The 27,076-nt window shown below is 45.2% G+C and overlaps 1 protein-coding gene across 13 annotated transcripts in view; it reads right to left on the minus strand.

Annotated features, from left to right (window-relative positions):
• tcf4 (transcription factor 4) overlaps positions 1–27,076 on the minus strand; it is a 157,234-nt gene that overhangs the window by 128,346 nt on the left and 1,812 nt on the right. For 7 of the 13 annotated variants that reach the window (XM_036528634.1, XM_036528625.1, XM_036528631.1 and 4 more), the window contains exons 1-3: positions 26,451–26,552; positions 26,151–26,189; positions 25,146–25,218 (exon numbers count right to left, since the gene is read on the minus strand). In XM_036528634.1, the coding sequence (XP_036384527.1) occupies positions 25,146–25,218; positions 26,151–26,189; positions 26,451–26,552 (214 nt within the window). Of the gene's footprint in view, positions 1–25,145; positions 25,219–26,150; positions 26,190–26,450; positions 26,553–26,774; positions 27,061–27,076 lie in introns of those variants that run through there. The other 6 variants (XM_036528627.1, XM_036528629.1, XM_036528628.1 and 3 more) reach the window with 5 other exon arrangements.

The raw sequence follows: 27,076 nt of genomic DNA on the forward strand, positions 1-27,076 counted from the left end.
AATTGCTGTGGATTGTTTGTGCTGTGGTAAAATATATCCAGTCACACTGCAATTTTTTTATGTTATGGGCATTCACCATTATTACAGATTCTATTTACTTTGCCAGAGCCCTTACCAAATGGGACTTTTATACAGCCTACATTTCAAATATCAGCTTATACAGCCATTCAAGGAAAGTACCCCGTTTCAACTGAAGTACCAAACCTAGCACTCTATCCTTACTCTTTGGTTACAAGTCCAGCTCCATTGCCCCTGCACAAGACTTCTTATATAGGTCTACACTTGCATGTTTAAAGCTAAACATCATAAAACGGCGAAACGGCACAGTGCATGTATTCCTTAAGAGAGCCGTTTGAGTAAAAGTTCAAGGCAGCCATGGGAAAAAGTCCTTGGTTTTTTACCTCAGCGGAGGGAAAGCGATAATATCACAAACAATGATTTGCTTGTTATTTTTTTTTATTCCCGGCACAAAGGGGACGTCAGTAGGAGAAGGACATGACGCTTCCCTTGCAGGGCCATTCATTAGCCTCTTCAGTCTTGATTAAACACGTTCACTGACCGGGGAATTTATGCTGATGATAAATTATTTATCGCCGTCTTTTATTTCTTCAGCTGCAAACTATCGAGGGGGACGTGGGGGAGGGGGGGAGAGGGGGGGTAATGCCAACAGGTGTTACACTTTCTCTATTTAAAAGCTACCCGCCAACTCGACAACAGAGGCTGTAAGCTGAGAGGCCTCCAAAATAGATCAAACTTTAATTGAGTCTCAAAAGAAGAAAAGGCCCTTTTTATTGCGGTCCGTCTTAGATAACCGGCCAGCACGTATCACATGCCAGTTTGTTATTGTTGGACAACGGTTGTTGTGAATAAAACAGAGGCAGTATGGAGACTCGGGCTTATCTTATGCCTGGTGGGGGGCAGGGGGGGTGACCCTTTATCGTCACAGTTCATCAGCTACAACCAACAGAAGTGCACTCAGGGTGCAGGGGTCTACCAATATCGCGGGCCTGTTGGCGCTCGTGGCGATATTGTGCACTGCGCTGGTGCTGAGTGTGTGGGTGGAAACACACGCACACACGCATGTACACACATACACAAACACACTCACACTCACACATATACGCATACACATGCACATGCACAGACGTACATGCACGAATGCAAGCACGTGCACAGACACACACACACACACACATACACGCATGTGCACACACACACACACGCGCCAGTTACATCAGTTAATACAATGGTCAAGCTTATAAACAGACAGACATTTTCTAGGATCTGGCCTTGGATTTCTTGAAAAAAGATGTTTTGACAGAACTTGAATATGTTTCTGAAGGTTCTTCCAACATATCACAACACAATTTTGAACAAGGGCAATAGGATACAGAATAAGCAGAAAACTGGGCCCTAGCTTCAGAACTCAACTCTTACGCTCATTAACTGAAAAGACTTAAATTAATCCATTTTATAAACCCCATTTCTATCAGTGTCAAAGAACTGAAAAGGAAAGGTCTGATTTGGTATGCAAATTCAGCATGGAGACTTGGCGCAAAGCAGCTCCCCTAAGGAATGGGTGTGAACTGACCATGAGCGACATCAAAATCATTTGAATGTTATTCAAATAGCCTCAAAGTGCCATTATTTGCTACAACTCATTTTGGCTCCACATTCTGGACTACCTACACATTTACACACACTGACAGAAACCTGGTTCAGACCAATGGGCCATACCTATAGCCCTTTTCAAAACTACGCTCTGCACTAAAGCTTTTGACAGTGGTTTGTAAATGTCTAAGCACAACTGTCCATGGCTGCTTTTTTTTGAATGAATGCTGATTATTTAAACTGATTTAAAGATGATGAGGAAACGTGGGTGAACAATTACGACTAATAAAAAGCACCACATATTCGGCCAGAGGAAATTCTATCAAAGTGGCTCACGTTAAACTGAGATGATACGGGATAAATATTTCTTATGAAAGTGTGGATGCATCATGGCACAGAGAGGCTGCAAAATTTAAACCATTTCGTAAAATGTAAAAACCAGGCCTGCTAAAACTTCACTAACAGCATCTCAGATAATTAACTGGAATCGTTAGGGAAGCATTTCGCATTTGAACTGAGAACGGACATGGAATACAAAGACGCTGATGTCTAAGAAACCAGGGTTCAACATCAAAATCAACAATAAATGCTCTAATAAAAGCTCTTTCACCTCAGATCACGTCTGATCGTTTTGTGTGTTGGGAAAATTAAATCTCAGCAATAGCATCCTTAAGAGGATGAAGAAAAATGAAGGAGAAAAAAAGAGGAAGGTATCTTAGACCAAGACCCGAGGAGACCTCAATTCAGAAGCCTAAACTGAGACCCCAGAGTGGTGCATTAGCTAATACATTCATGTGCAGGTTTTCCCTTACTCCCGCTGTCTAATCCTAACATTTCTCGCAAAGAGACCACGGAAAATCTAGTAGCCGCTTCCAGTTCTACTTGTGTCTATGATTACTGACGAAAAGGTCCGTTTTAACAAGCTCCACAGAATACCACACTGTTTGCAGTTTCACCTTGCTCCTCGTCCTTGCTTGCATCAAAAGGGCTCACTGACAGTGCAACAATGCACAAGATCATATTCTCACTGTAAAATGTCATATGTCACATGTCAAAACACATGAAATACACATTGTCCATGGATGAAACCGGATGCTTTACTGAACTAATTCAGGTGCTGCAATTTGCAGTGCCTCGCCCACTTTTTAGCATGCCACCACTAGTTTTTTTAAACTACCACACTGCACTATTGTTATTACCATCAGTTTCTGACAATGGTAAAAAATGAGGTCTGTTTTGGGTTTTCCAGGTAATTTCAGGCAATGAGTCCCAACTATTAATGTGCTGCATACTGTTCATTAATGGCACTGACCAGAAAATACAAATCAGTGAGTTTTTTATTACTTCAGATAGTTTGTAGGGCATGAGGAAATTTCACATTAATATTGCATTTTAAATGATTTTCTCTAAACTTTTAACTACGCCTGCAGCCATCTTTTCTCAAAGTTATCATGAAACCTTAGGCTATAGAAATCTGGTTCAGGTCCGTGACATCTTTTAATAATTCACTTCCCACAAAATGGCCAAAAAAAATAAACAGAAGAAAAAACTGTTTTAGCCATTGTGAGCTAACTGATGAGCATGGGCTGCATAGCTTTTCATAATTTAGCAAAAATTCAGTCTCTAACACGGCAGAAACAGGCAGCACGCTTCCTCAGAGCACACCTGAATGCTGCATGCCTGCCACGCTGCTCTTGAACCAGATAAGGGAAACCACCTACACGGCGTGCGGCGTCTCCCAAGGCCCAGTCGCCGCACGGATCTGCTCATGGGAACAGGGCGGTGAAGTGCGCACATACATCAGGGAAACCCTACGAGACGACGAGCGGCTGCTTGCTCGCGGAGACTCCGTCCCTCCCGTCCGCACCTGTTACTGCCAGAGGAAACCTGTCTCTGTACCAGCGCCTGTCAGCCCCCGCCTTATTGGTCACTTTGGGCCCTGCCGAGTTCGGCCCACCCACTCTGCGCTGAGGTGGCCACCGCAGCCAGAGCTGTGCGCGGTTTTCGGCCCGGGTTCATCACTGACTCCCTCAAACTTGAATCGAAATGTTTGCGGTGGACAGTGAGAGGTTTTCTTGTCATTTTCTCTCCTTCGTTCACTCCTGGGCACAGGCTGAGAATGGCTGAGGAATACTGAAGCCAATTAACGGGTGATGGAGTTCTGCCTGCACCAAGGTTTCAATCAAATCAACTCTGTTGAATTCCACCCTCCCCTAAAGGCAACCCTAATGATTAATATAACATATACACCATTGCCTGATTTCTTCACACCTCTCAACCACCAGAAAGACACTGCGGCCTGTACTTAGGCCTAAGCCACAGACTAATCTTAGTTATAGAAATAAATCCGCTTAATATGCCGACGTTCCCTTCATCCCGGAGAGACAGCGCTCACTTCCTCACGCCGAGTCCCGCCCCCCACCGCCCCGCCCCCCCGCCTGCACGGGTCTCCCGGGAGAAGTGCTGCGGAGCAAGAGGGTAAAATAATGAGCCTTTCCCCCTGATGGCATCCAACTTTGAAAGCGGCGGTGCGCTCGCTCGCTCTCTCCGCTCCCCGCCCCGCCACCTGGCTCCGGCGGCGTGCTCCGCACCGGGGAGTGCCGTCCGGGGGGCCCTCCGATGACAGAGGTGGGACAGTAAGGGTTTGGTGGTGGGGGTGGTGGGGGGGGGGGGGGGGGGGGGGGGGTTTGAGGGGGGTGAGTTGAACAGCAACCGCACCAACCACATATCCCTTCACCGTGTATGGAATTCAATACAATTCAATACTTGAAGCGACTTTCTTTTCCAGGCAACAAGAAAGAGCGGGAAGTCAGGCTGCGCCTCACGGTTACCGCGCGAGGGTTTTGCGGCAGAGGGTGGCGCTGGCGCGCAGATCCAGCGGTCCCACTGAAAGGGCCCGGCTTCCTGTTATTTGAACCTATCGCGCCGCTAAAAACGAGAACATCTGGAGCGGGAAAACTTTTTTAATGAGCCGCAGTGCCCTGTCTTGCCGCACGATACTTTTGTGCACTTTCGGGACTGTTTTTTGTTGTCTTTTTTTTTTTCCTGTCGTTGTTGTCGTTCTTGTTTGTTTTCCCCCTCTTTTGTTCGAGAACACATTAAAGGCGAAAAATAAATAACAGATTGGATAGCTAATGGTGCTGTAAACGGAGGAAAAAAGAGAAAGGCAGGGGAAAAAATCAACTTCAGATATATGAAGGGAAAAAAACTATTAGCAAGTTCAAACACGGCTTACTTGAATGAACGCCTTTCGATTTTAAAGAAGGGACTACAGATGCCGGTCCAAAAAGGCAGATTATGGATATTAAGGAGGCTTTTTCTGCAGCGAAGAATAAGCGCTGGAGAGATTCTTTTGACAATGTTCATCATTCAGATATACTCATGTGAAGCTTTGCCAACTACGGCTTAGATCTGCGCGCACAATCACGACACATTAAAAACATTCTGTACATGTGGGTTTCGGGGGGGAAAAAGCACAACAAAACTCGCAAACAATGCTTGCTTAGCAAAGATGAAGGTCTTGGTTAGCGGTGCATTGAAATTCTCCTTTCTTTCTATTGAAAGCCAGCACCGACATGAACATAAACATTTTTCTTTATTGTAATCCAGGGACATAAAAGACACACCCTGGGTGTCAAGGTACTGTTTATGATAGGCGCTAATCAGTTTAGTGAAACAGAACAAGTTCAAATGAGAGGCTTTCTAGCGTAAGCCCTCAATAGGTACACTGGGAATTAATTTCTGCGGTTTCCGACGTGAGGAAAACGCCTAATAATGTCATCAAATGACAACGCGCAAACACTGCAGCTCCTCGGTTTGACAGCTCAGTTCACTCGTAAGTAATTCACGGGTAAATAAATCCGTATTACATTGACTCTTGATGCTGCACCATGAACACGGGGACATCCAGGGACACTAAAAGGCAACAGCTGAATTACTGCAGTTACAGCTGAGAGCAACCGGTCTTACAGACACCACTGTACTGTAGGTGCCTGTCGTGTCTGAGTACTAAAAAGAGAGGAACAGATGTTAGTATTGACAATCCCTCTCTCAATTCGTTTCAATCAATTCAATTAATACGACTGCCTCCCTCTGGACAGAACCGTTCAGAAGAGGACGGCGCATATTATTCAATATCCTGCTAAGCATAATTATCAAACTCCGCTCATCAAGAGAAGAAGAGTAAACTTTCAATTAAAAAGTTACGGGTAATTTGTGTCTGCGTAGCCGGCGCGCTAAGGGCACAACGCGACTCTGTATTTAAACTTTACATTTAGGCTTTGGCGGCTGATGTGTGCGTTTAAAAATCACCAAACAATTTAGAGGAGTAAATAAGCTTTGAGAATTGTACCTGACATCTGTTATTAATTAGCGAGCAAATGAAACAGCCCTGTACACTTCTTCTTCTGCTGCTGATATGCCTAATCCCCGAGTCCTCGGAAATAAGGCAGGCAGCCGGGCTTTGAAGATTCCGGAGGCCTTCCTACCTGCTTTTGTTGGCACGCTCGGCAGAAATGAAGTCTTGTCACAACATTGGCAGATAAATAACGTTATCACAATGCCTACTATTCCTCGCAGAGGGCCAAGCTCTTTTCCAGCGACATTGTTTGCATATCTGAGATGGAGTTCTGCCCGTGCAGCACCGTCCCACGATATGCGAGAAGCCAGGTGAAACGGACACAATTTCGTGGTAACAAATCAGCGGTTTGGCTCGGGGGGTCCGGGGCTGCGAGAATGCGAGAATGCGGTTGGCCACGTTGAAACGATTCGCCCAAACGCAGAATTCGCTTAAAACGGATCTTTCAAATTTAATCTTTAATTACCTTGAATGCAAGAATTTGCTCGTTTCAACTGGCAGGACGGACCGTGTAGATGTGCCTTGAGAGGTTTTAACAATTTAAACAGCAAATTCGTCAAAACACACTCTGACACGTTGACAGTTTGCCCTGTATAATTTTCAGTGCCAGAATGAAGAATCTCCAAAATAATACAAAACGTGCTTTTTAAGTCAGTCAAACATAAAAAAAAAAATTAACACACAGCAGGTGGCCACCTTTTCCTGTTTCCCAAAGGGGATTTCCACATATACATACTAAGAAAAAAATTCCAGTGCACAAATGTAATGGCCTACCAAACCACAACACATGACATCATCCTCTGTTCCAGTAAAAGTACACAGTGACTCTCAATGGGTGTCATTCAGGCAAGGGGAGTACTCCGATCTAAATTTAAAAGCAGATACCCTCAGACTGTAGTATTTACATTTCATCAGTAATGGCAGGTAGCGTCCGAGTAAAGTGTATGCTAGATGTGGAGCGGTTAAAAGTCAAGATTCAAGAATTAACACCCTGATTCACCAAGGTTTCCTGGGCCATAAAAAGCACCTTATGCAAATAAAAGCCTAAAAATAGAAAATGGAAAAAAGAACACATGATGTTCACAAAGAATGGTGGCCAGCTTCTCTCGCAAACATCCACAGCCGAGTCCCTGACATTTTTTTGTTTCAACCCAATTCTGTCCGGTTCTTGCCATTTGAAACAATGAACATACTTGGAATGCTTTGTCCCGCTTCCAGGCTTTCCAGCTCCGCTTTCGTGAGGCGCACCACATGGCTTCAAGAAAACATGGTTAGTCAGGAGGTTGCTGTGCTGCAGTAAAGCACAAGAATGAGCACAACAGCTAGGCGTAGGGAGAGGTCTCGCACATCACACTCTCAATGGCCATATTAAAGCATGCTTGGCCCTTGCTATGTCGAATGGTCGCATTTGGAGTGGAATTTTTGCAGGTACGCCCATCCACAGATCGCTTCCAGCACTGTCAGAGGTCGGCTTCCTCTCTCGGCTTGCGTGCAAATACAGTTCCGTGCGGTTGGTAATAGCTGGTTTGAAAGTGACTAAAACATGAGAGCCGAAGTCGGTGAAGCAATCGATTTCTTATTGGCCTTCTTCCGCCTTCTGTACAAGAATTCCAGCCAATCCTGTCCGGAAGCAATGAAAAGCAAATACCAAATGGAGCGCAATTTCACGAAAATAAGCTTAAGTTTTCTCATTCAAGGAAATCAGGGGTTAATGTGTGGTAATGTCCTAGCCAGCTAGCCATATAAAGACAAAGCGTTAACCTGTTTCATGCCTGTGGCTCCATTCTAAGTTTGCGCTACGTTGCTATTGTTCTTGAACCAGCAGCACAAAACACACTGCATGGATGTTTCTTGGCTGCGGTGACCTCAGTTGTGTGGGAAGGAAAACATGCCAAGCCCTAATTCCACCAAAAAAGGCAAGAACATACCTATTATCAAAGGGCCATTTTTGTCTATGTTGAGTTTTGTAACAGAAACCGAGCAACCAGTGTCCAGCACTGGTGCAGACTCAGGTGTACTGTAAGGTAATGTAAATTAAAGGCTTTTAGGTACAGCTGAATCAGACCTTAAGTCAACACGCTCTATGGGCCCCTCACTAATACTTCCTTATGCTCACCCTTGTAAAGCTTAATATGACTAAGTGTAAACACAGCAGTCAAAATAAACAAATTCATGTTGGGGGTGTATGCGTTCACCATTTTGTATCATCTTTTGAAAACACAACTGGTAGATATTTAGTAATGTCCTGCGACACAGTGAGACTTGCGCACGTAACTCAAAACGTAAATGCAATCGTCCATGGGACTCTAGAACCACACGCGTATATGGTTTGAGCGAATGAGTTTAAGCGAATGTGCTTTTTGGTGGGGATATGAAAAAGATAGTTCAGCAAACGTACTAAAAATAAACACCCCCACAGTGCGGCTTGCACCTGCAAAGGAAGAGATGTTTGTCGTGCTCGAAAAGTAATTGTGCGTTTCCTGTGAGACGACAGAAGTGAAAGTTGAGAGCGGCCTGTGTCTGCGCGAGGTGATCTCCATGGGAACGGCAGCCATCCACTCAATGACCCTGGCATGGGTTTCCACCGGCCACCTCAGCCAATTACCTTGAGTCGGAAAAAAAAAAAGAGAGAAGTCTGACGGGCGATGGAATGTTTACGGCTGTTTGAAGTCACTCACGATCGCGTGTCAGCGTCTCCTGTTTTATCGAAATGAGTCTGTTCGACGAAAAAAAACACTGAGAGGCTCGAATAAGTACCCGCCTTTGAGGAGGCTCAACTCCGCGGGTTAGAACAGGTTCTTGAGGCCCACTTTCGCTGTTTCACTTGATCAAGCCGATGAGCAAATATTCGAGAATGTCCTTTGAGTTTACAGAACGGCAACACAAAAAAAGGCATTCACTGGCTTTTTCCAGAGACTTCCTCCTATCATCTACAAAGCCAGAGAGGGAGTGGCAAACAGAATAAGTTGTTATATAAATGGCATTCTTTCAGAAAGAAAGGTGCCCTGAGGCTAAAGGAAAAGAACAAAAAAAAAATGGGAGGCATCAGACACTCCGAAAAAAAAAAAACACTGGAGCTGCCGAGAATCCTACACAGGCGTTGTATGGGACGGTTTGAAGTGCCGCCCCCGACCTTAACCCCTGTAATGAACACTGCTAATCCTGAACTGACAGGAAGAGCGTTCATAAAACCAAAGCCTAACATCTGGAAGAATATGGCAGGACACTTGAAAGGGAAGACCTTGAGCGCGACAAAATAGGAAGGCAATCTGCAATCCTAGGCAACCCCAGTTCAAAAGTGTCACAGTCTATTCTCGTTACTTTGCCGACCACTAAATGAACTTATTGCATCGACTAGGAGGGTGAAATGTAGTACATCACATTATTTATTTTCTTAACCCACCCTTTTCTGGACAAAGCTTGCCCATAAACTCAGTAAAGCATTTATACATTGGTATTTTATGGGAGCAACTGAGGTGAGTCACATATGACACTGAGGTCTAGAATCTGCTCGACCTACAGTGCCAGTATAGGATGTTCTTAATTTAAAATCCCTAAAAGATTAGCTGGACTATAGGCACTTTGGGCAGAGAAAGGCCAGGCCTAGTCAGGGCCCCAGTGTCCCTATCCACAGCCACATCTCCCACTCCTTAACAGCACTGTTAAGAGTGGCTGAAGCCAGCCATTTTCCCACTCCACATAAGGGGATCAGAGGCCCGCACGAGTGGCCTACAAAGCTCTCTATTGCCATGGTCTCCCTGCAACTTCAATGCAGAATCCGACGTCACACCGAAACCCAGCTTTGGTAACCAATCCCAACGCGCTTAAACTTACGCCATTCAAGTCCCTTTCCAAATGAGTTTATTTACTCCTATTTTCGGTCACCAGTTTCAAGGGCTGCCATGGATGTGACTCAGCTTAAATGCCGCTGAAGGCGGGAGGGGGTGTTCATTCCAAAACCCAGGGCCTCAGCGGTCCCTACACAGGTGAGTCTGAACTGCTGACAGAGAGATGAAATCATTCCTCTGAAGAACCTACTGAAAAACGCATACTCCTTTTTTTATTACTTGCAGATGCAGAACTCAGAATGCCCCTTTGGGAAAAAAACGTTTGAAGAAATACAGCGCGGAGGCTTATTCGTGGTTTATAATTGACGGGTGCGATTCAGAGGGAAAATCTCGCAGGTTAGCAGGAACAAAAAGCCCTCGTAGGCTCAGGCCCAGGAGCAAAACTGCTTATTTTCAAAAGTGCCTTGTTTCAGGGCGAGGCGTTTTGTCTGCGGAGGAAAACGACAATCCCCCTGTTGGCGTTTCGTGGGATCCAGAGAGCGGAATTGTGCCGTTTATCCACTGTTGTGTCAGTGTGGGATATCAGGACTGCCTAAGAACTAACGGTGTAGAACACCCTCAAGAACATGATTCCGGGATACAGTAGCATTAGCGTTAATTATGCCTGCGATGGTACAATGAAGAAGCAAGGAGCCGTGATTCCCCCCCACCACTCCCCAGCCCCCCCTCCGCCCGCATTTGGAGTGAGCCTAACCAGAGCTGAAACTAATGTTCCTCAGTGTTTACCTTACCAAATTATTTAGCAGTTGGCAAACGGCGAGAGGCGGCTAACTCTGCGATGCATTTTCATTTTGAAGAGATAGTAAACCTAAGGGATGGCTCGTCACCTAGTGTCTGCATCAAACTCTTGCCGTGCGCCGAGAACTCGAAGCGTTTCAGTAAACTTTCAAGGCCAACTCCAGCTGAGCAGATAAAGATGTGAATTATTAGGGGAAGGGGGGAAGGGGGGACATTTTCGAAGCTCACGAACACCTGCTTTGTTTTGACCTTGAACGAGACGCCAGATAAGCGGAATCGGACCGCTCCGGTTCCCACACTCCGAGCTCTGTTTTTGTTCAGTCTACGGCCGCTGGTTTGAGCAGAGACGAGGAACGCCACATTAGATCGCTGTGCTGACTCGGAACCCGAGTGTCGCGCATCTGTCAGGTTCCAGGCTTTTACCCTTGTGAGCAGAGTTGGAAAAAATGCTAACGCTAACCGAACTTGTTTGTCTCTCTTTGCAGGCCATCCACTGCCGCTCTTATGAGAGTAAACCTATTGGAAAGCATTCTTTTGGACGCTTTGGATGCTTTTACCAAGCATTTGTAAGTAAGGGCCACATTAGTGTGTGCTTGGAATGGCAAATCAACAACTTTCCCTCGGGTATACTTACGGTATAGATCTAATGGAGTACATTTCCAATATAGGCCTCAGCATTAGACTGTTAATGTTGAGGAAGAAATGTGCTTTTTCAGGCACTGACCTTTGCTGCCCTTCAACACTACGTCGCAGGATGATCGAAAAATGCCAAATCTTAGGGCGGCTTTTTACATTCACAACCATGGTTCAATATTTCCGGGAATGTCAGCACGGCAAGACAGCCATTTACAAAGGAAACCTACTCACGTGCGCCGGCCAACACTGCCAACTGCTCCACGGCGGGCACGTCACATGTTACCGCTGACATCTCAGGCGGGCAGACGTTCACGATTTTGCTGGAGGAGATGGCATGGGATTGACACCATCTTGTCACCGCTTTCTTGGTTTAGGATACCCATAGCGAGAAAGCGCTAACAAGTTAGCAGCCTGAGAGGGTGCCGCCGCGCGCGCATCCTTGCGCTCGCATCATACTGAGCGCGCTCAGTAGTCTCGGGCGTGACGACAGGGTCTTTCTTCTCTCAGCACTCATGAGCCGAAAAATACTCAACAGGACAAATCCCCCACCCCCACCCCCTGTCCCTGAAAGGGTTAATGTGGAGCCAAACAAGCTCTCCTGAAAGGGTCTCTGTGTTGCTGTTCTCAGTTCTGCACAAATTGTATCAAATGTCTTTCACTAACTACATTAGAAAGCAATTACAGCTTAATGGCTGTCTAAATCCATTATCAACATTCATCTAACCTTTAAATATTTAAAGATAATACCTATTTAATTTGTGAAATTTAATGGACTGCCTGGAAGAGTGCATGTCTATTTAGTGTTAGCGTTTTTTTTTTTTCTGTTTTCAGACCTTGCTCTCTGTGCCTCTTTTGCTCTCTCTCAAAGTCTCTCTCTCCCTCTCTCCCTACACCTCTCCCTCCATGTCTCTCTCTCTCCCGCCCCCTCCCTCTCCCCCTCTCTCTCCCCCTCTCTCACACTGGAGACCGCTGCCACTGCCCTCCACGAGAACATGCTCATTCAAGTTGAACTGGGGCTGTTAAAAAGCCTGCAATAACAAACTACAGGAAGCACTTACAATTCCAAATGCAATGCACTACACTGGCAATTTATGTTTGCGGGCCTCTTTTGACATAATAACATTTGTTTTATGGGCAAAGTCGTCCGGGAGAGAGCGGCCGCCCCGGGTCCGCTGCCGCCGCCGCCGCGCGACAGCTCGCAGCGATGAAGTGCTCACCATTCAGAATAACAGGAGTGACATTGGGCTCACCTCGAAGGGAGACACGCAAACGCTCCAAGACCCTCCCTTCCTGTACGCCTCAGAAACACAGCCTAGCGGGCCACTTTCAAAGGCTCGTCCACTGCACACGCAACAAACACAAGGATCGTCTGGAAACAACAAAAGCTCGAGGATCAAAAGAGCCGCCTCGCTTCCGAGCGACTCATGAAGAGAAAACACAACACAAAATGCAGTGACATTATAGCGCTGAATGTATTAACGAAAGGCAAGACGCCGAAATACCAGTAATAACACCTCTTTTGGACAGAAAGCAGAAAAACAAGTAACAGAACACACAGAGGACAAGGCTGCAGGTCCATTTTTTTGTCAAATTATAACAGCAGCCTTTAATTTTTTGTTTCTAATGCATACTGTGTCCTGGCATGCAAAGATAGCTGCAGCTTCTTGCTGTTTCCCAATCAGTGAGTGAGTTTTATTTTGAGCATGTTTTGTTATATTTGTTTTTTATTTTTTTGTTATTCGAGAATTTGTGATACGTGTGACAGACATGTGACATGGCTTGCTTTTTTTGTGCATTGTTACTTGTGTATTGTAATGTTTTGTACAACTTCATTTCCATTTCCAAAAGAATCACTGCAATTTTATGTATTCCTACGTATAAATAACAAGTTGATGACAGCAGTTGATAAATCTTAAATGCATGACACTTTTTTTTAAGTCAGATATAAAATCTAACATTATACCTTCTGTATTTTTTAATGAGAGAATGGCTCATGGTTAAAAGTTAATATGATGTGACACAACGTCATATGCCATGACAGCCACATGGCATACAGTTTTCAGTTGTGTCACCTGCCCTACTTGCATTCTGGTAGCATCAAAAATTTTCCAAGTTGAGTGTAACCATCAACAGCATTCAAGAAAATAATTGCTAGTTTACCAATTTACACTTTAGACTATTTGCCTTTTATTGCGATGGCCCTGTGCCTCGTGCAAACTCGTAAGACTTTCGGGATGCAGACCAGCCGTTTGTGGAGTAAGACGATACAGGCCTAATTCATGCCACATGCAGCACAAACTCCGACATTAGCCAATTAAAAACGAGCAGCGGAGATCGCATTAATACCAAAAGCACCAGGGCAACACTTAAACAGGTATGGCTTATGTTCCAATATGGGAATTAATTTTCAGAGGCAGATCTGTGAAAAAAACGCTTCTTTGACACATCTCTTCATCAAGAATTCTCACTATGCAAAACCTCTTGTTCACACATTCTAAAGAAACATATGCTAAAGCACTAATCTGCTTGACAATTCCGAGCAGATTCAAGATATCATTATTATAAAAAAAAAACCTCTGCCTAAACAGAATAGCGTTGGGCTCCTCTCGGTCACATCACTGTGCAGGTATCTCGGATAAATACGCGGGTGGGTGTTTGGCGATGTACATGGAGATGACAGCACAAGAGAGGTGCTTGTGCGCTAATACTCTTGTAAACATGGTGACAGATGATCTTTGCATCAAGCACTTTGGGGGGGGGGGGTTGGGGCACATTCAGGCCCAGATATGTCGGGCCTTTTACAGAGAATATTATACATGTTTTACCCACAACACATAAGCTTTAATACAGCACAGTAACACAGAGCATTTTTTTCATTCTGGCATGCTAATACCATTAAGTAAGGAGCAAAAAAAAAAAAAAACGTGGGCAGTGCAGGAGTGACATGGCGGCTGGTTATTAAGTCTTTGTTTACGGATTTGTATTAATAGGAAATGTGGAGGTAGGAAGCAAGGCAGACTGGCAGTTGAATAGAGCAAGCCGTAATGCGCTGCTATCATTGACCGTAAACCGTCGTTGCAGCGTGATTCTCTTGTCCTCTTGTCGCCGGGGCCCAATGTATCAAACGTTCCCCAGAGTTATGAAACCGTAAATATTCCTGTAATCCCCGTACTTTGCTGTCACCGTCTTCTTTTTTTTTTACCACTGAGGGGGAAAAAAACTATGCTTTTTCGACTTGGGCAACCCTCTTCTTGCCAGATTCTTTTTTTTTTTTTTTTTTACGAGAATCTGAGTACCGGAAGCCAACTCAAAGGCAGGCCCACACACGACACGTCCACCACCACACAGAGGCAAGGCCCAGAACACAAACAGTGGGGCAGACGGACATTGTTTACAAGCCCATGAGAGGAACTTCAAAGAGCAAGGGACAACACAGCCATAGCAAAGGTGGTGGTGGGTGCATCAGGGGCGGAGGCGGGACGCTTCAACATTTCGATCCGGATACTACGTTGGCGGTGACCGCTTTTGCTGCCTGTTTGAAGGGGTCGTGGCTTCCCTTGGAAGACGCCATGCAGGCTTCCGCCAAACAGTGGCGGAGCGGCCATCGTTTTCGCAGGGGAATGAGCCGCGGCTGCTCGATCCACTGAGGAGCAGCGGAAACGAAAAACGAGCAAAAAAAAAAAGAAAAACAAACAGCCTCCATCTTCCCGTTTTTTTAAAGGGAATATCAAAACACGAGAGCAAGTGAGAAAGCAATTGCCTCCGCAAACAGGTAAACATTTCCCACACGTTAATTTGCGGCAGCTTAACAACGTGAAAACAATTTATACTGTTAAAAAATCCTCTATGAACTGCAAATGAGTCCTGGGGTATCTTTGAGGCAGTGATGCAGTTTGTTCACACTTCGCGTTTAAAAACGTGCTAAAGATGGTTTATTCCGCCATCCTTCGAAGAGAAGTGCCTGCACTCAGGGATTTGCGGCGAGGACATCTAAGCGAAGGCATCCTTTAACACGCGTCAGGAAACTTATTTCACCGCCCCTTACATATAGGGCACAAAAAAAAAAAAAAAAACACGTACACAAAAGTGGTACGAAGATTGTGCCGTAATTAGTCACCTGCTTCAGTCCAGGCGGCAGAACAGCCCCGCACCTGTTTCCACGGATACCCGGGGATGTGGCGGGGAATCCGCAAGACCCCGCAAATCAAGGCGGCGGGAGAAATAAATGAAGCGAGTGGGAAGCACGGCACACCGCGGCACCTCGAGGTGCATCCGGCCAGATGGGACGCTCTCGTCCTCAGCGTTCGACACGATACTTGACTGGAAACAGGCGGCCTTAGCGCGAGGGTTTTTTGGGGGGGGCGGGGGGTTGAAGGAGGTGGGGGTCGTGTTGAACTAGCTCCCTCCCACCCCGTTTCTACGCAGGCTCTCCATGGCCAGGAACTGCCTCGCTAGCTTTAATTCGTTTCACATGTGAGCGTCTGCAACGCTCCCGTCAACATTAGAAAACATGAATGGGCGCGCTGCGAAAAAATCCAAACCCCCCCATCCCCCCGTCTCCCCGTCTCCCAAAAACCTGCGAACCTTCTCAAGACTCCACCGCACCTTTGACAAGCTGGATGATCTATGCCAATGCTATTCTGAAGAGCTGCGCGTTCATTCCTGGAGGTCACAAGCCACATTCTCTGACTATGAGGCTGACTCGGAATCCACAGAAAAGGTTTCCAGAAAATTCTGGGCAGTTATTTTGTGTTTACACTTTAAATGAGAGAATAAAAATGACAGTTGGACCAGAGCAAAAAAAAAAAACACAAGTAGCTTTGCGGTAGAATTTAGAATTAGGAGACAATTTTCGACTGACTGACATAACCGGCTCAACAAAGAAGTAATGGGACATTTCAATTAAATAACACGACTAATTTCCAAAAAGGCCGCTCCAGCGGTCACATCCTGCTTTATAGATTTGTTTATTTTATGCAACACTGTTTGGGCTCGCCTCCCAGATTCGAACTGGCTGCATTACCCCCGAACAAAAAAAGAAGAAGAAGAAGAAAAAAAAAAAAACAACTCCAAGACACTCCAAACGCATGCAAGCCATTTGTCAGCGGAAGCGGGGCAGAAGAAAGGGTTTTCTCCCTTGGTCCTGTCACAGTACATAACTTTGGGGTACAAGTTTACACTGAGCAGGACCCGTCATTCTGTTTTTCACATTAGCCATGCGCTCCTCTCTTCCGTCCAATCACGGCCCTCGTCCCCCGAGGAAAACAGGGGGGCCCCACGATTCATTGCTGCTGTTTAAAAAAAAAAAAAAAAAAAAGGGAGAGAGCAAGAGAGCAAGACCCCACCCAGACAGCGCATGGCTGGAACTGCACAGACTAAATGGCGGGTTTGTTTTATTAGCCGATGCTGAACACCTGCAAAACTTAAAAAAAAAAAAACCTGCGCTGCTCCTATATTGGGGCCAGACAAAAGCCTTTCATGTAAGAACGGCTCTGTGGGAATGGCTTCGCTGGAGCTCTGGTTACATTCCACTGTACCGCTCTCTGCTGAATGACTGCGAGCCTGCACACACACACGCACGCACACACACACGCACGCACACACACACACACATATCAATGCACAGATTGACTCACATTTGATGCACACAAAACCAATTATACACACACACACACACACCTGCCCAATCACTGAGCTACACTACAAACAAAAAAACCACACTATCCTATACATGGGTCTGACTGCCTTGAGTTGTTTCGAGCATTCTCTTGTTAGTAAAAAAAGCACACAACCACAGAAGTCAAGAGTCAGATGCCACATTTACCGGTACCCATGAAAATGTCACTAATGTAGGTTAAATTTTGGGCCACGTTTTTTGAAGAAATCCCCTAAATTGATGGTTGACTAGCTACGGAGGTTTAGTAATATTAAAGCACTGCTTCTAAACAGAATGTGCCATATTTTAGTAATCACCTATGATTATGTATCATCTCATGGTCCAAAATGTGTTTGAAAGCTAGTAAATGCCAGAGTTATCTATACATTACGAAATGGATACCACTTCCTTCTCCTCCTCCTCCTAATACTGCAGGAGCTCATATGTGACCACCTCCTTCAAGAAGACAGAGGTGCTCTGCACAAAATATGAACACTTAACATTACTACTCTCTAAATAAGAATGTGTGTCATAATGGAGGTTACAGTGTTAACTGCTGTGCTTGGTAGCTATGTCCAGCTTTCCACTTAGTTCACGCTGTGGACTTGATGTCATACCATGTACCTGACACCTGATTCGCACAGTTACTGCCACCCTTTTCTCATTGGCCACTTTAGCGATATGATGTTCAGCCATCTCTCCCTGAGCATCCCCACAGTGCATCTTTGCAGGGAGCAATCTCTTCCCAAAAGGGGCGTAAAGTCTGAAAACACGAGCACCGCTCGTGACCTCTCCTCCGTGTCCGTTTTAAAACAGCAAGGGCAATGTCAGCAGCAACGAGATAGCAGCCTTTATTTCTCAACACAAACACCTGCGGAAACCAGTCGGCCCCTGCTCTCACCTGCTACTCCCTTTGTTAAATGCTGAGGCTGTTTTCTGCTAAAACTCCACTCGGTGGCTTGGACACACGGTGCCATTTAACACATACAAGCAAAGAGAAAACTTCATAAATGCATATTTATTGGATAATTTGTGCTTTAATTGCTTCCAGCCGTCGGGAGATGCACGTAAAACTCGCAGTAGCTGGAAAAAGCTAATTAGTGAAAAAAAAAAACTCGTTGTCACATCTCTAACTCTGGCCTACGAAAGCATAGCCAAAGAGCGGGTTTCTTCTTCCCTGTCATAACAGTTTGCATGTCTGATAATTAAAAGCAAGGGGGGAAAAAAACAGAGAGGAAGGAAAAAAAACAAAAGAGGAAAGAATGCGGAGACGTGCAGACGCGCGCTCGCACGTTCGGAGGCACACGGACGCGGGGCGCGGGGTGGGGGGGGGGGGAGGAGAGAGAAGGCCTGTTTGTTGTAAGGAGTGATATTCCAAGTCCTGACAGGGTGGAATGTGGGAGAAAGATCAATGTACCATCGCGCACAAAGGCGCTCGGAGAGGGAGCCAGATGTGGGATTAGCGGAGAGCGCCCCGGTCCGCCGGGGCCCTCAGCGGGGGCCCCCGCCGCCATCGCACGGAGCCTCCACCAACCGAATGACCACCCCGCCAGCCACCGCGAGGACCGCCAAGCCGATGGCGTACGTCCCCGCGGCACCTCAGAGCTGCAGGCACACGTGGACGGGGCAGGTACAAACGCGCCTTCGGTTTTTAATGCCGCAGCGGAAAACGCCTTCCGTTTCCCTCTCATGTGCCAAGTCTCGGATGGGGGAGTGGGGGGGCGTGTCGGTTTGTCAGGACATACCAGTTACTTTCTCCCCAGTCCGGGCCCGCTACCCCTTTCCACGATTACCAAAAGCCCCTCCCAAAACTGAGCCCCACACACACACATTAGACGCTCTTTAGCTGTCACATTTTCCGGAAATCTGATCTTATCTGTGAATTCAATTTTTTTTTTCCCCTTCTCCGAATGCAGAAAAATGTCTGCCGCCAGCTGATCGGCATTGCTCATGCACCTCAGGTATTAATTGTTAGCTGTCATTTCAGGGGAGGGGGAATTTGTGATTCGCCAAGGGTACTTTGCAGGTATTTGCTGTCCTCCCTCCTTGCTCCCCCCGTCCCATCTTCCCCACCTGGCTACCTTTTTGTTAGTGCGATTTCACAATTTTTGCGCCAATATCTGGAATGCACATTTTTACTATTTTTATTTTTTTTAAAGAGTCTTAAAAGACCAAACTGGGGGAGAGGGGAAAAAAAAGAAACAGAACCCAATTAAAATGTGTAAAAATGCAGAAACGGGCCACCACTACCACCCCTTCGCCCCCCCCCCCCGTCTGCCCCAACACCAACCCCCTCCTCCCTCCCTCCACCCCCCCCCCTCTCCACTACCCCATTAACTCTTCGCTTCCTGGCTCGCGCCTGCAGCAGATGGCACCAGGGGTGTTCCAGCAGATTTACGGGCGGGGGTAAGGGGGGTGGGGGGCGGTGGGTGGGGGGGAGCGATTTCCAGTCCGAGCCCAGTGTGCCAGGGCCACAGGAACAGCCAGTGGTACGTGGAACGAAAAACAAAGAGCCGGCACCATGCAGGCAGTGCCACACCGCACTGCGCTCCTCTGAAGCAGATCTGGGCTAGCCTCCGCTGAAGGCTAGCTTTGCCGCAAAGCTTTGGTCACAGAGCTTCAGCGGCGTTTCTCCCCCCCCCTCCATTTGGACACCGCTACGTTCCGGAGATGTTTGTTTATTTCACATTTTTTTCGTTTCGAGTTTCTCTGGAAAAAAAAAAGCGAGGACACCCTCATTTCGAAAGATGTGCGCTCTCACACTGTTCCATTTCGAATGGCATTGTGTGCTCCGAACGCTGTCCCTCCTCTTTCACAAAATGAGGACACTGGTTCCGTTGTGCACAGTGCATTACACCGAGGCCAACTGTGGTTGGTTTGTTTGTGCCCTGTGTAGTGTTCGTACAAAGGCAGCTGTAAATATGCCATTTACAAAGAAAATCGTTGCAATATATATATTTCTTCTTTCTTTCACAATCCTGGGGCTTCTTACACTAGAAACGGCACATAACCTGGTTCGCATAAAGTGTCCATTTAGCTGACTCGAGGCATAAACTGAAAAAGATCTGCGTTAAAGATATAAAGATACTTGATACAACAATAGTTGCCTACTCACGGAATCAAGGAAAACCGAAAGGGGGTAAAGGTACGTAACAAATTTTGTTTTGCGAATATTCTCCAAAAAGTGTTTCAACGATGAATTGTCTGTGTGTCATCCCTATAGCCAGTGCTTTCAGTCTGCAGGTCCAAACAGCAAAGTGGCACAGAAACAGGCCCAGCAGGATTGGACAGCATGGGGCCTGAGGATCATGGGATTGAATCCTAGATTGGACAATGCTTTCGTGCCATTAAGCAAAGTGACCATAAAGACCATTATAACAAGTTAGTAACAAATGGGTTAAGTACAAAATCTAAAGCTAGGCTATGTAAACTACTCCATGTAAGGTTATGAAGAAGAGTTTACACAGGATATATAATTCTTTATTTCAGGTTTGCTTTACCAAATTTACCTTGAAACAGCTAATCAGTCCATTTTTACTTAAATCCATTAGTTAAAGCTGACAGTTGACAAAAATAAAGTGCTCCTTCCCTTGTCCTTACATGTAAGTCCAAATTAAAAGACACCATTTAAGTTGTTGTTCACTCTAAATCTACAAGCCTAGCAGAAGAGGTTCACAGCGGGGCTTCAAAACACACTCTCCCATAATCCCTTTCTGCATGTCACATTCTCCACAACACAGTCCTGATTGTGATCCAGATTTTCTCACAGATATCCAGTAGAGTGAGAGAGAGAGAGAGAGAGAGAAGAATTTGGGGCATTGTGTTTCCCCCCTAGTCTTTTATCTCTGCACGGCAAAAAAGGCTATACCTGTGCTTCAGCCTAACCTGTACCCTCTTATCCTATCCACATTTCTACAATAACCGCAACCCTGGGAACTGCGTCTTTTCCCAAGACCTTAAACTATGCTCTTCGCGGGAAAGGGAGGGGGGGGAGGGGCGAACACCGATCGCACCGCTCGTGACCCGCGCTGACGTCACCTCCTTTCACGTTCCAATTACCGCCGCCGTTTAATAAAAAAAGGCGGATCTTATTCAGGGGTTGCGTCTCCGCCGCACGCGTGACAATTCCCCCACCAAGTTCGGCGCTTTAATTCAAGGTCTTCATTTCAGCGCGCCGCTCGCCCATTGAGTTAATTACAAACGAGGTTGACATTTTTTTTTTGTTGTTTCTCTTTATTTTCAAAGGACTAATTATACTCCGGGATTTGGTTTAGCTCCGCGCGAACAGGTGCGCCTATCAACGCACATCATAAATTCCTTCAAGACGCAGAGAGGGCTTGAGAGACGTCGGGAAAACATGGCGGCGGCGGCGGCGGCTACGACCGCTCCACCAGACTGCTCCTTCAGTAAGCTGCTGCGAGGCTCCTTACTCTAGGTTCTTCTGAATACTCCAGGTATTCTCACCATTTTTTCAGAGACTGTTATGGGTAAAAAGTGGCCCTGTTCTGATCATGCCTGCCTGCTTCACCTTGGCATATTCAATAAAACTCCACCATCAACATGAGCGAGGGAAAGACCTACATCACGTACGCACCCCTCGGACGCACTTGAACACCACAACAGAAAGTGTAGGGTCCTCCGCACAAACTCACTCGGAACCACGGACGTGTGTTTCTTTGGGGTGGGGCGGGGGCTTACGCTTCCCTGTCCCATCCATCCATGATGCATCAGATCAACCTGGTCTCCTCGGAGGGGGGGGGAACTGCCAGGGCACTACGCAGATCTGGTGTTTCGTTTGGCCGCCAGACAGAGGCCTGTGCAGCTCTGGCACACCCAGGTCAGAGGGCATCAGGAGGTGAGGGGGCTCGGTGTCCCGATAGCGTCCTGTCCCCACGCCTGAGCACAACGATGACATCCACTTCTACTTCAATTACGTCCTGATATTTTTTTTTCCCATGACTTTTTTGCCACAGCTTTTACTTCAAAACTAATTTGCAGCTGCTTCCAACGAGGTAGCATTTCTCCTTTCTCAAAGTAAAAACAAAACAAAAAAAAAAACATTTTAAAGAACAGTACTTCTGCTTGGAGACTTAAATTCCAGTAAACTTTTGGGATGTGGCTTAAAAACTGAACCCAGAAGCAGAGGGCTGTTGAGGCCAGGTGAATTTATACCATATAAACCACTGTTACATTCACTCATGACGCCTCCTCTGTTTCACATGAAACAAGTGCTAATCTCAAGCCTTCGAAGAAGAGTTTCAGCCAGCTACCTGGTCTGGAACTGGAACTCTGCAAAGACTGAGACAACAGGGCAGAAAAAAATGCACTCGATCGTGGAGGACTGGGAGCATCAGGCTCACAAAAATTGAAAACAATTTCAACAATGCCTGGAGAAGGCCCTTGGCATTGTGGGAGACAACCTTCGCCGTGGCAGGTCACCGCGGACGGGAAAAGCCGACAAGTGCGTGGAACAAAGGGCTCACGCAGAGGTGTCGTCCGAACACTGAAAGTGGACCCCCCCCTCCCCATTCAAGAGGCTCGGCGTTGTGCCTGGTCGTACCCTAAATTAGCTAACAGACTTTGACCGCGAGGATCGGATCTTGAGAAAAACCACCAAATGAGACCATTCATGATCCCTTACCCCAGGCCCCCCGGCAGACAATGAGAGTGTCACCTCCCTCTGCAGAAGCAGACCGCTTTCAGCCATCTCTGGGTTGCCTCTAATGAGGTCGAGCCGCTCTCGCTAAATCAGAAGCTAGCCTGTGACACTCAGCCACCCGGTCAGGAAGGCCAGGCACTTGTCGCTAAATTCAATGCTAAACTTCAAAACGCAGTTGTTCCCAAACACGCCGAGTGCACCGAAAACAAGGAAACCCCCCCCCTTGCAAGTATATTAAAGAGGATCCCCTGAAATTCAACTAATTGAACCAGTCAGGAAAGACCCTACAAAAGCTGAGTCTCAGACACAACCCTGAAATTATCACCATTATTATTAGTGTAATTATTAGTATTAATAGCACTCATAATATTGCTATTATTGCTAAAACGCCCATTAACTGGTAATCCAATGCACAATTACAGCACAGCTTTTTGTAGTCGTTCTGCTTACTGGGAACAAGACAAATAAACACTCTCAGAAGCGAGGGATGGTAGGAAGGGGGGGGGAGAAATTAAGTATTAAGTCACTGGTTCTCTCGCTTCATCTTTATTTTGAATGCAATCAGTACATTTTGACTGACAAGCATGACCAAAACAGATTGGAATGAATAGAGGCAGGGAACAGTCAGGCTTGTGTGGAGGACTTTATCTGTCTGTGTTCAAGTACATCAAATGGAGCAGGATATTATTAAAACATTCTTACTCTGAACTGTGACTTAATAAGCTATGCCGATTAAGGAAACAAAAGTGTGGCATGCGATCAGCCTATCTGCCTTCGCCCAAATTTCTCAAATGCTGAACGCTGGCACAGGCAGAGCTGAGCCTTGCCGCTCTGTGCGCCGCGCTGCCATCCTTTTTTTTTTACAAAGGAAAATAAATGCCAAGAGATGGATTTCGCGATCACCTCCTGAGCTGATCTTTCAGCCCGAATTGATACATAAAATAAAAACAGAACGGGCCTACACATATTATATTTATGCATTTGTGTTTTTTTGCCAATTTCGCGGCATGAAAAAAAAAAAAAAAACACTCTCTCTCTCTCCTTCTCTCTCTCTCCTTGGCTGCCAGCTGCGAGCTGCACAGCAAAAAAGGGTGAAAGCAATTTCTTACCCCCTTTCTAGCACGGCAAAAAAAAAAAAAAACCCCACAACACAAAGAAGGATATGCAGGCGGCGACGAGGTAGGAGAGGGGGCCAAATCGTGGAACGGACGTCAATCGCAAATATCAGCAAATGGGCACTGTTACAGATGATGATAAATAAGAGATATTTTAAGACCACTGCCTTCAGATCTTAAGCTGCTAAGTTTTTTTTTTTTTTCCCTCTCCTCAAAAACAATCCGTGAACAATTCTGCTGATCCCTCACTTGATTCTTCACCAGGAATATTTGACATTCATTTGCCCCGTCTAAGCACTCCTTGTCTACAGCATGCCCCTGCTTTTCAATGAGAATCACTGCAATGACACGTTGGGGGGGGTGGTGACGGACGGACTTCTGACTCATTCGAACCCCCCAGCGGCAACTGAGGCTGACACTGGTCAGCACGATTTATTGATCAAGTGGGGGAATTTCCTGGCTGGAACTGTCCTGACCAATCAGCCCATCTTGGGGAGGGGGGGGGGGGAATTAATTTCAAAGCTCGACAATTTTTTTCTTCTTCGAACCCAGCACAGTAAACTAAATTCACACCACATACAGTGAGTGCTAATTCAATGAAACAAAGACAAGAGTTATTCCACAGTTAGGGATCAAGAAGGTTTGCCCACAAAAGAAAGGAGACAGTATAGTGTGGATACAAAGCAGCAAATTCTGATGCTTTATCAATCACCGGAATTTTAAAAACCATAATGATATTTATATTTCCTGTACCATATTTCTTCCCCAAAAATATTTATTGTTTTTTCCTACCAATTAAACAATTCTGTATGATCATAATTATGCACCAAAAAGGAAAACACGCAGTAAGAACAAGAATCATTGTCTAAAGCAGAGAATTAATTTAGTAAGAAGGAAAAAACACTAAGAACACCACAAGAGAAAAATAACAAAATAACACCTGACAAATTAAATAATTTAGAATGTTCTTTCTTTTTGTATTCCCAAAAGAAATGCAACTGGGGTCGGTTCAGCAGTAGTACCATTCCTAACTGTCTCACTGTGGGCTTAAACTAATACGTACACAAAAAAAATCACCTGCTGCCACTGACAACAGAACATGAAACCACACGAGAATCTGCTCCAGCCTCAAGTTTAAAAGTACATGTGGTCAGTTCAGCTCATTAACATATTCACACTGTGGAAAGTGAGAAGCAAGCCAGAGAGATCCAGACAACTCCTGTCTAATGCTGTACTGCAAAGAGACAAAACCACCGTGGCCAGAATCGATCAAGACAGCCAGACGCAACTTCTGCCAACATTAAACTCAGAAAGCTGGTTTCCAACTAAAAATGTAGCGAAAATATCGCAAACCTAAAGCACAATCTAAACAGACATTACCACACTTGGTTATTATTATTAAAATAACGAATTCTTTCCAGTATTTTAATCTGTATACCAAAGCACTGCTGCATGTTTGAATGCCATTCAGTTTGTTACTTCGGTTCCATATCTCTTGCAGAATAAAGCAAACTGATCGACATACTTGAGCCTGAGAAATGTCCGCTTCCGAGGGATGTTGGTCCGTTTTTTCCACTGCTTACGGGGGGAGAAAACATCTAAAAGAAAACAAACAGAACTTTAAAAGAGAGGGACTCGTTTTTCCTTAGTTATATGCATCATTTTTAGTATACAGTTAATTTTTTTCTACAGAACACAGCTAAATCCTCCACATTTCACATCAAACCACGTAATTTAAGGCATTCTGGATTTCTATGGAGCACACACGTTGCAATTATTTATTATTGTCAATTTATTCGAACGCAAAATGGTATTTTTGTTATTAAAATACGTGCATCAGTAAATCCCTTATTGTGAAGCGACAACAAACATGCTTCCCTATAGCTACCAAAGATTCAGAAATTCAGTATTAACCACCTAGCAATTTAGCGTTGTGCCCTTAATTATGGGATAAAGAATTGCGCTGCAAGGACAAGAAAAGGCATTGCGAGCAAAATGTAGCGCTTAATGTTGCCCGCATAAATCCATATACTGTACAAATCGACCGTTCACTTTACAGTTAACTTTACTTATGCTGAGATATACAAGTTTCATATTTTTCATACAAACTTGACAGACAGTATTCGTTTTAAAAAAAAAACATGGCCGAAGGGAACGTTTCCTGTCCAAACTTCCGAAAACCATTCCTCAGAAGCCAAATATTTGCCACGGTCACGCTACTTTTTCATGGATTTAGTCGGAGGGAATTCACAATAATTGCTTATTTAAACGAAGCACATTTAATCACAACAATCACAGAAGCTATCGCAAGTCTGTACTGTAACACAGAGCACCGACCATTTCCTTATTGTCAATGGCAGTCGAGCATGCTGCTACACTTTTAGAAGGACAACGTAGGGATTAAATGCTTGTCTTAGATGTCATTAAAAGAACAATATATACAAATGTGTATTGTCAAATATATAATATAGCAGTTGATAATCTATGAAAGAACAAAACAAGAAAAATACTTGAAAGTGGGATATACTACCATTGATGTTGGGAACATTTTCAAATCGCTGTTTCGCATCTATAAGACAACAAAATTACTAATGCAATATCATATTACTCTATACATGTTTTGGAAAACACTTCACAATTCAAACCACATTTGTTTTAGCTATGTTAAATCAAGTAATTTACAAATAACAGACGTAGAGTGTAAAGAAACACTTCAAACATTACCGCAGATCAAATTAACACGACAACATGTGTCGCTCTACGCTTACTAAATGTAAACATTAACCGATAGGTCTTTTTTCAGGATTTAAAATGTATAACAATTGCTTACCGCACTGAAATCCAATAAGTCGCTGAGTTCTTTGTCTGTCCCTAAGGCAGCCATTCGCTGTTGGTGATGCATTTTAGCAAAATCACACAAACCTAAAAACATGGAAACAAATGCGGTCAGAAGACGCCAGATTTCGCACCGATAAGGAGGGGGATCTAATCACTATTTCAGATCTTCCTCAAAATCCACAGATGACCCGACTCGCAAGATTCCACTTTGCATTTAAACCTATTCTCTCTCAGCGCATCATTATGCAACAGGAGGTTTAGCTACATAAAATGAATGAATCCAGCAGCTAGTACAGTACAGAAAGAAGAAACTGACATTAAAACAAGTCTCTCTCAAGTCCAACTCGGCTCGATGTGCAGGTTAAACAGGGGATCTGGAAGTGACAATCCAATGTGAAAAATATAAATAAATAAATACATAAAAGACTGAGCGGAAAAAAAACGTGAGGATAAAAAAACAATAGTCGGCTATCACAGGCACTGAAAATGACAACGTTTGTAAATATCCGTGATACTGAATGTAGATAATTGTAATGACTTTAGTCAATTTTGAGCTTGCATTCGGCCGAGGTTTTAGCCCATGTGCTCGCCCGAATAGTAAGAATGTATATGGACAGC

This window comes from Megalops cyprinoides, chromosome 5 (assembly GCF_013368585.1).
Source record: "Megalops cyprinoides isolate fMegCyp1 chromosome 5, fMegCyp1.pri, whole genome shotgun sequence".
Classification (NCBI taxonomy): domain Eukaryota; kingdom Metazoa; phylum Chordata; class Actinopteri; order Elopiformes; family Megalopidae; genus Megalops; species Megalops cyprinoides.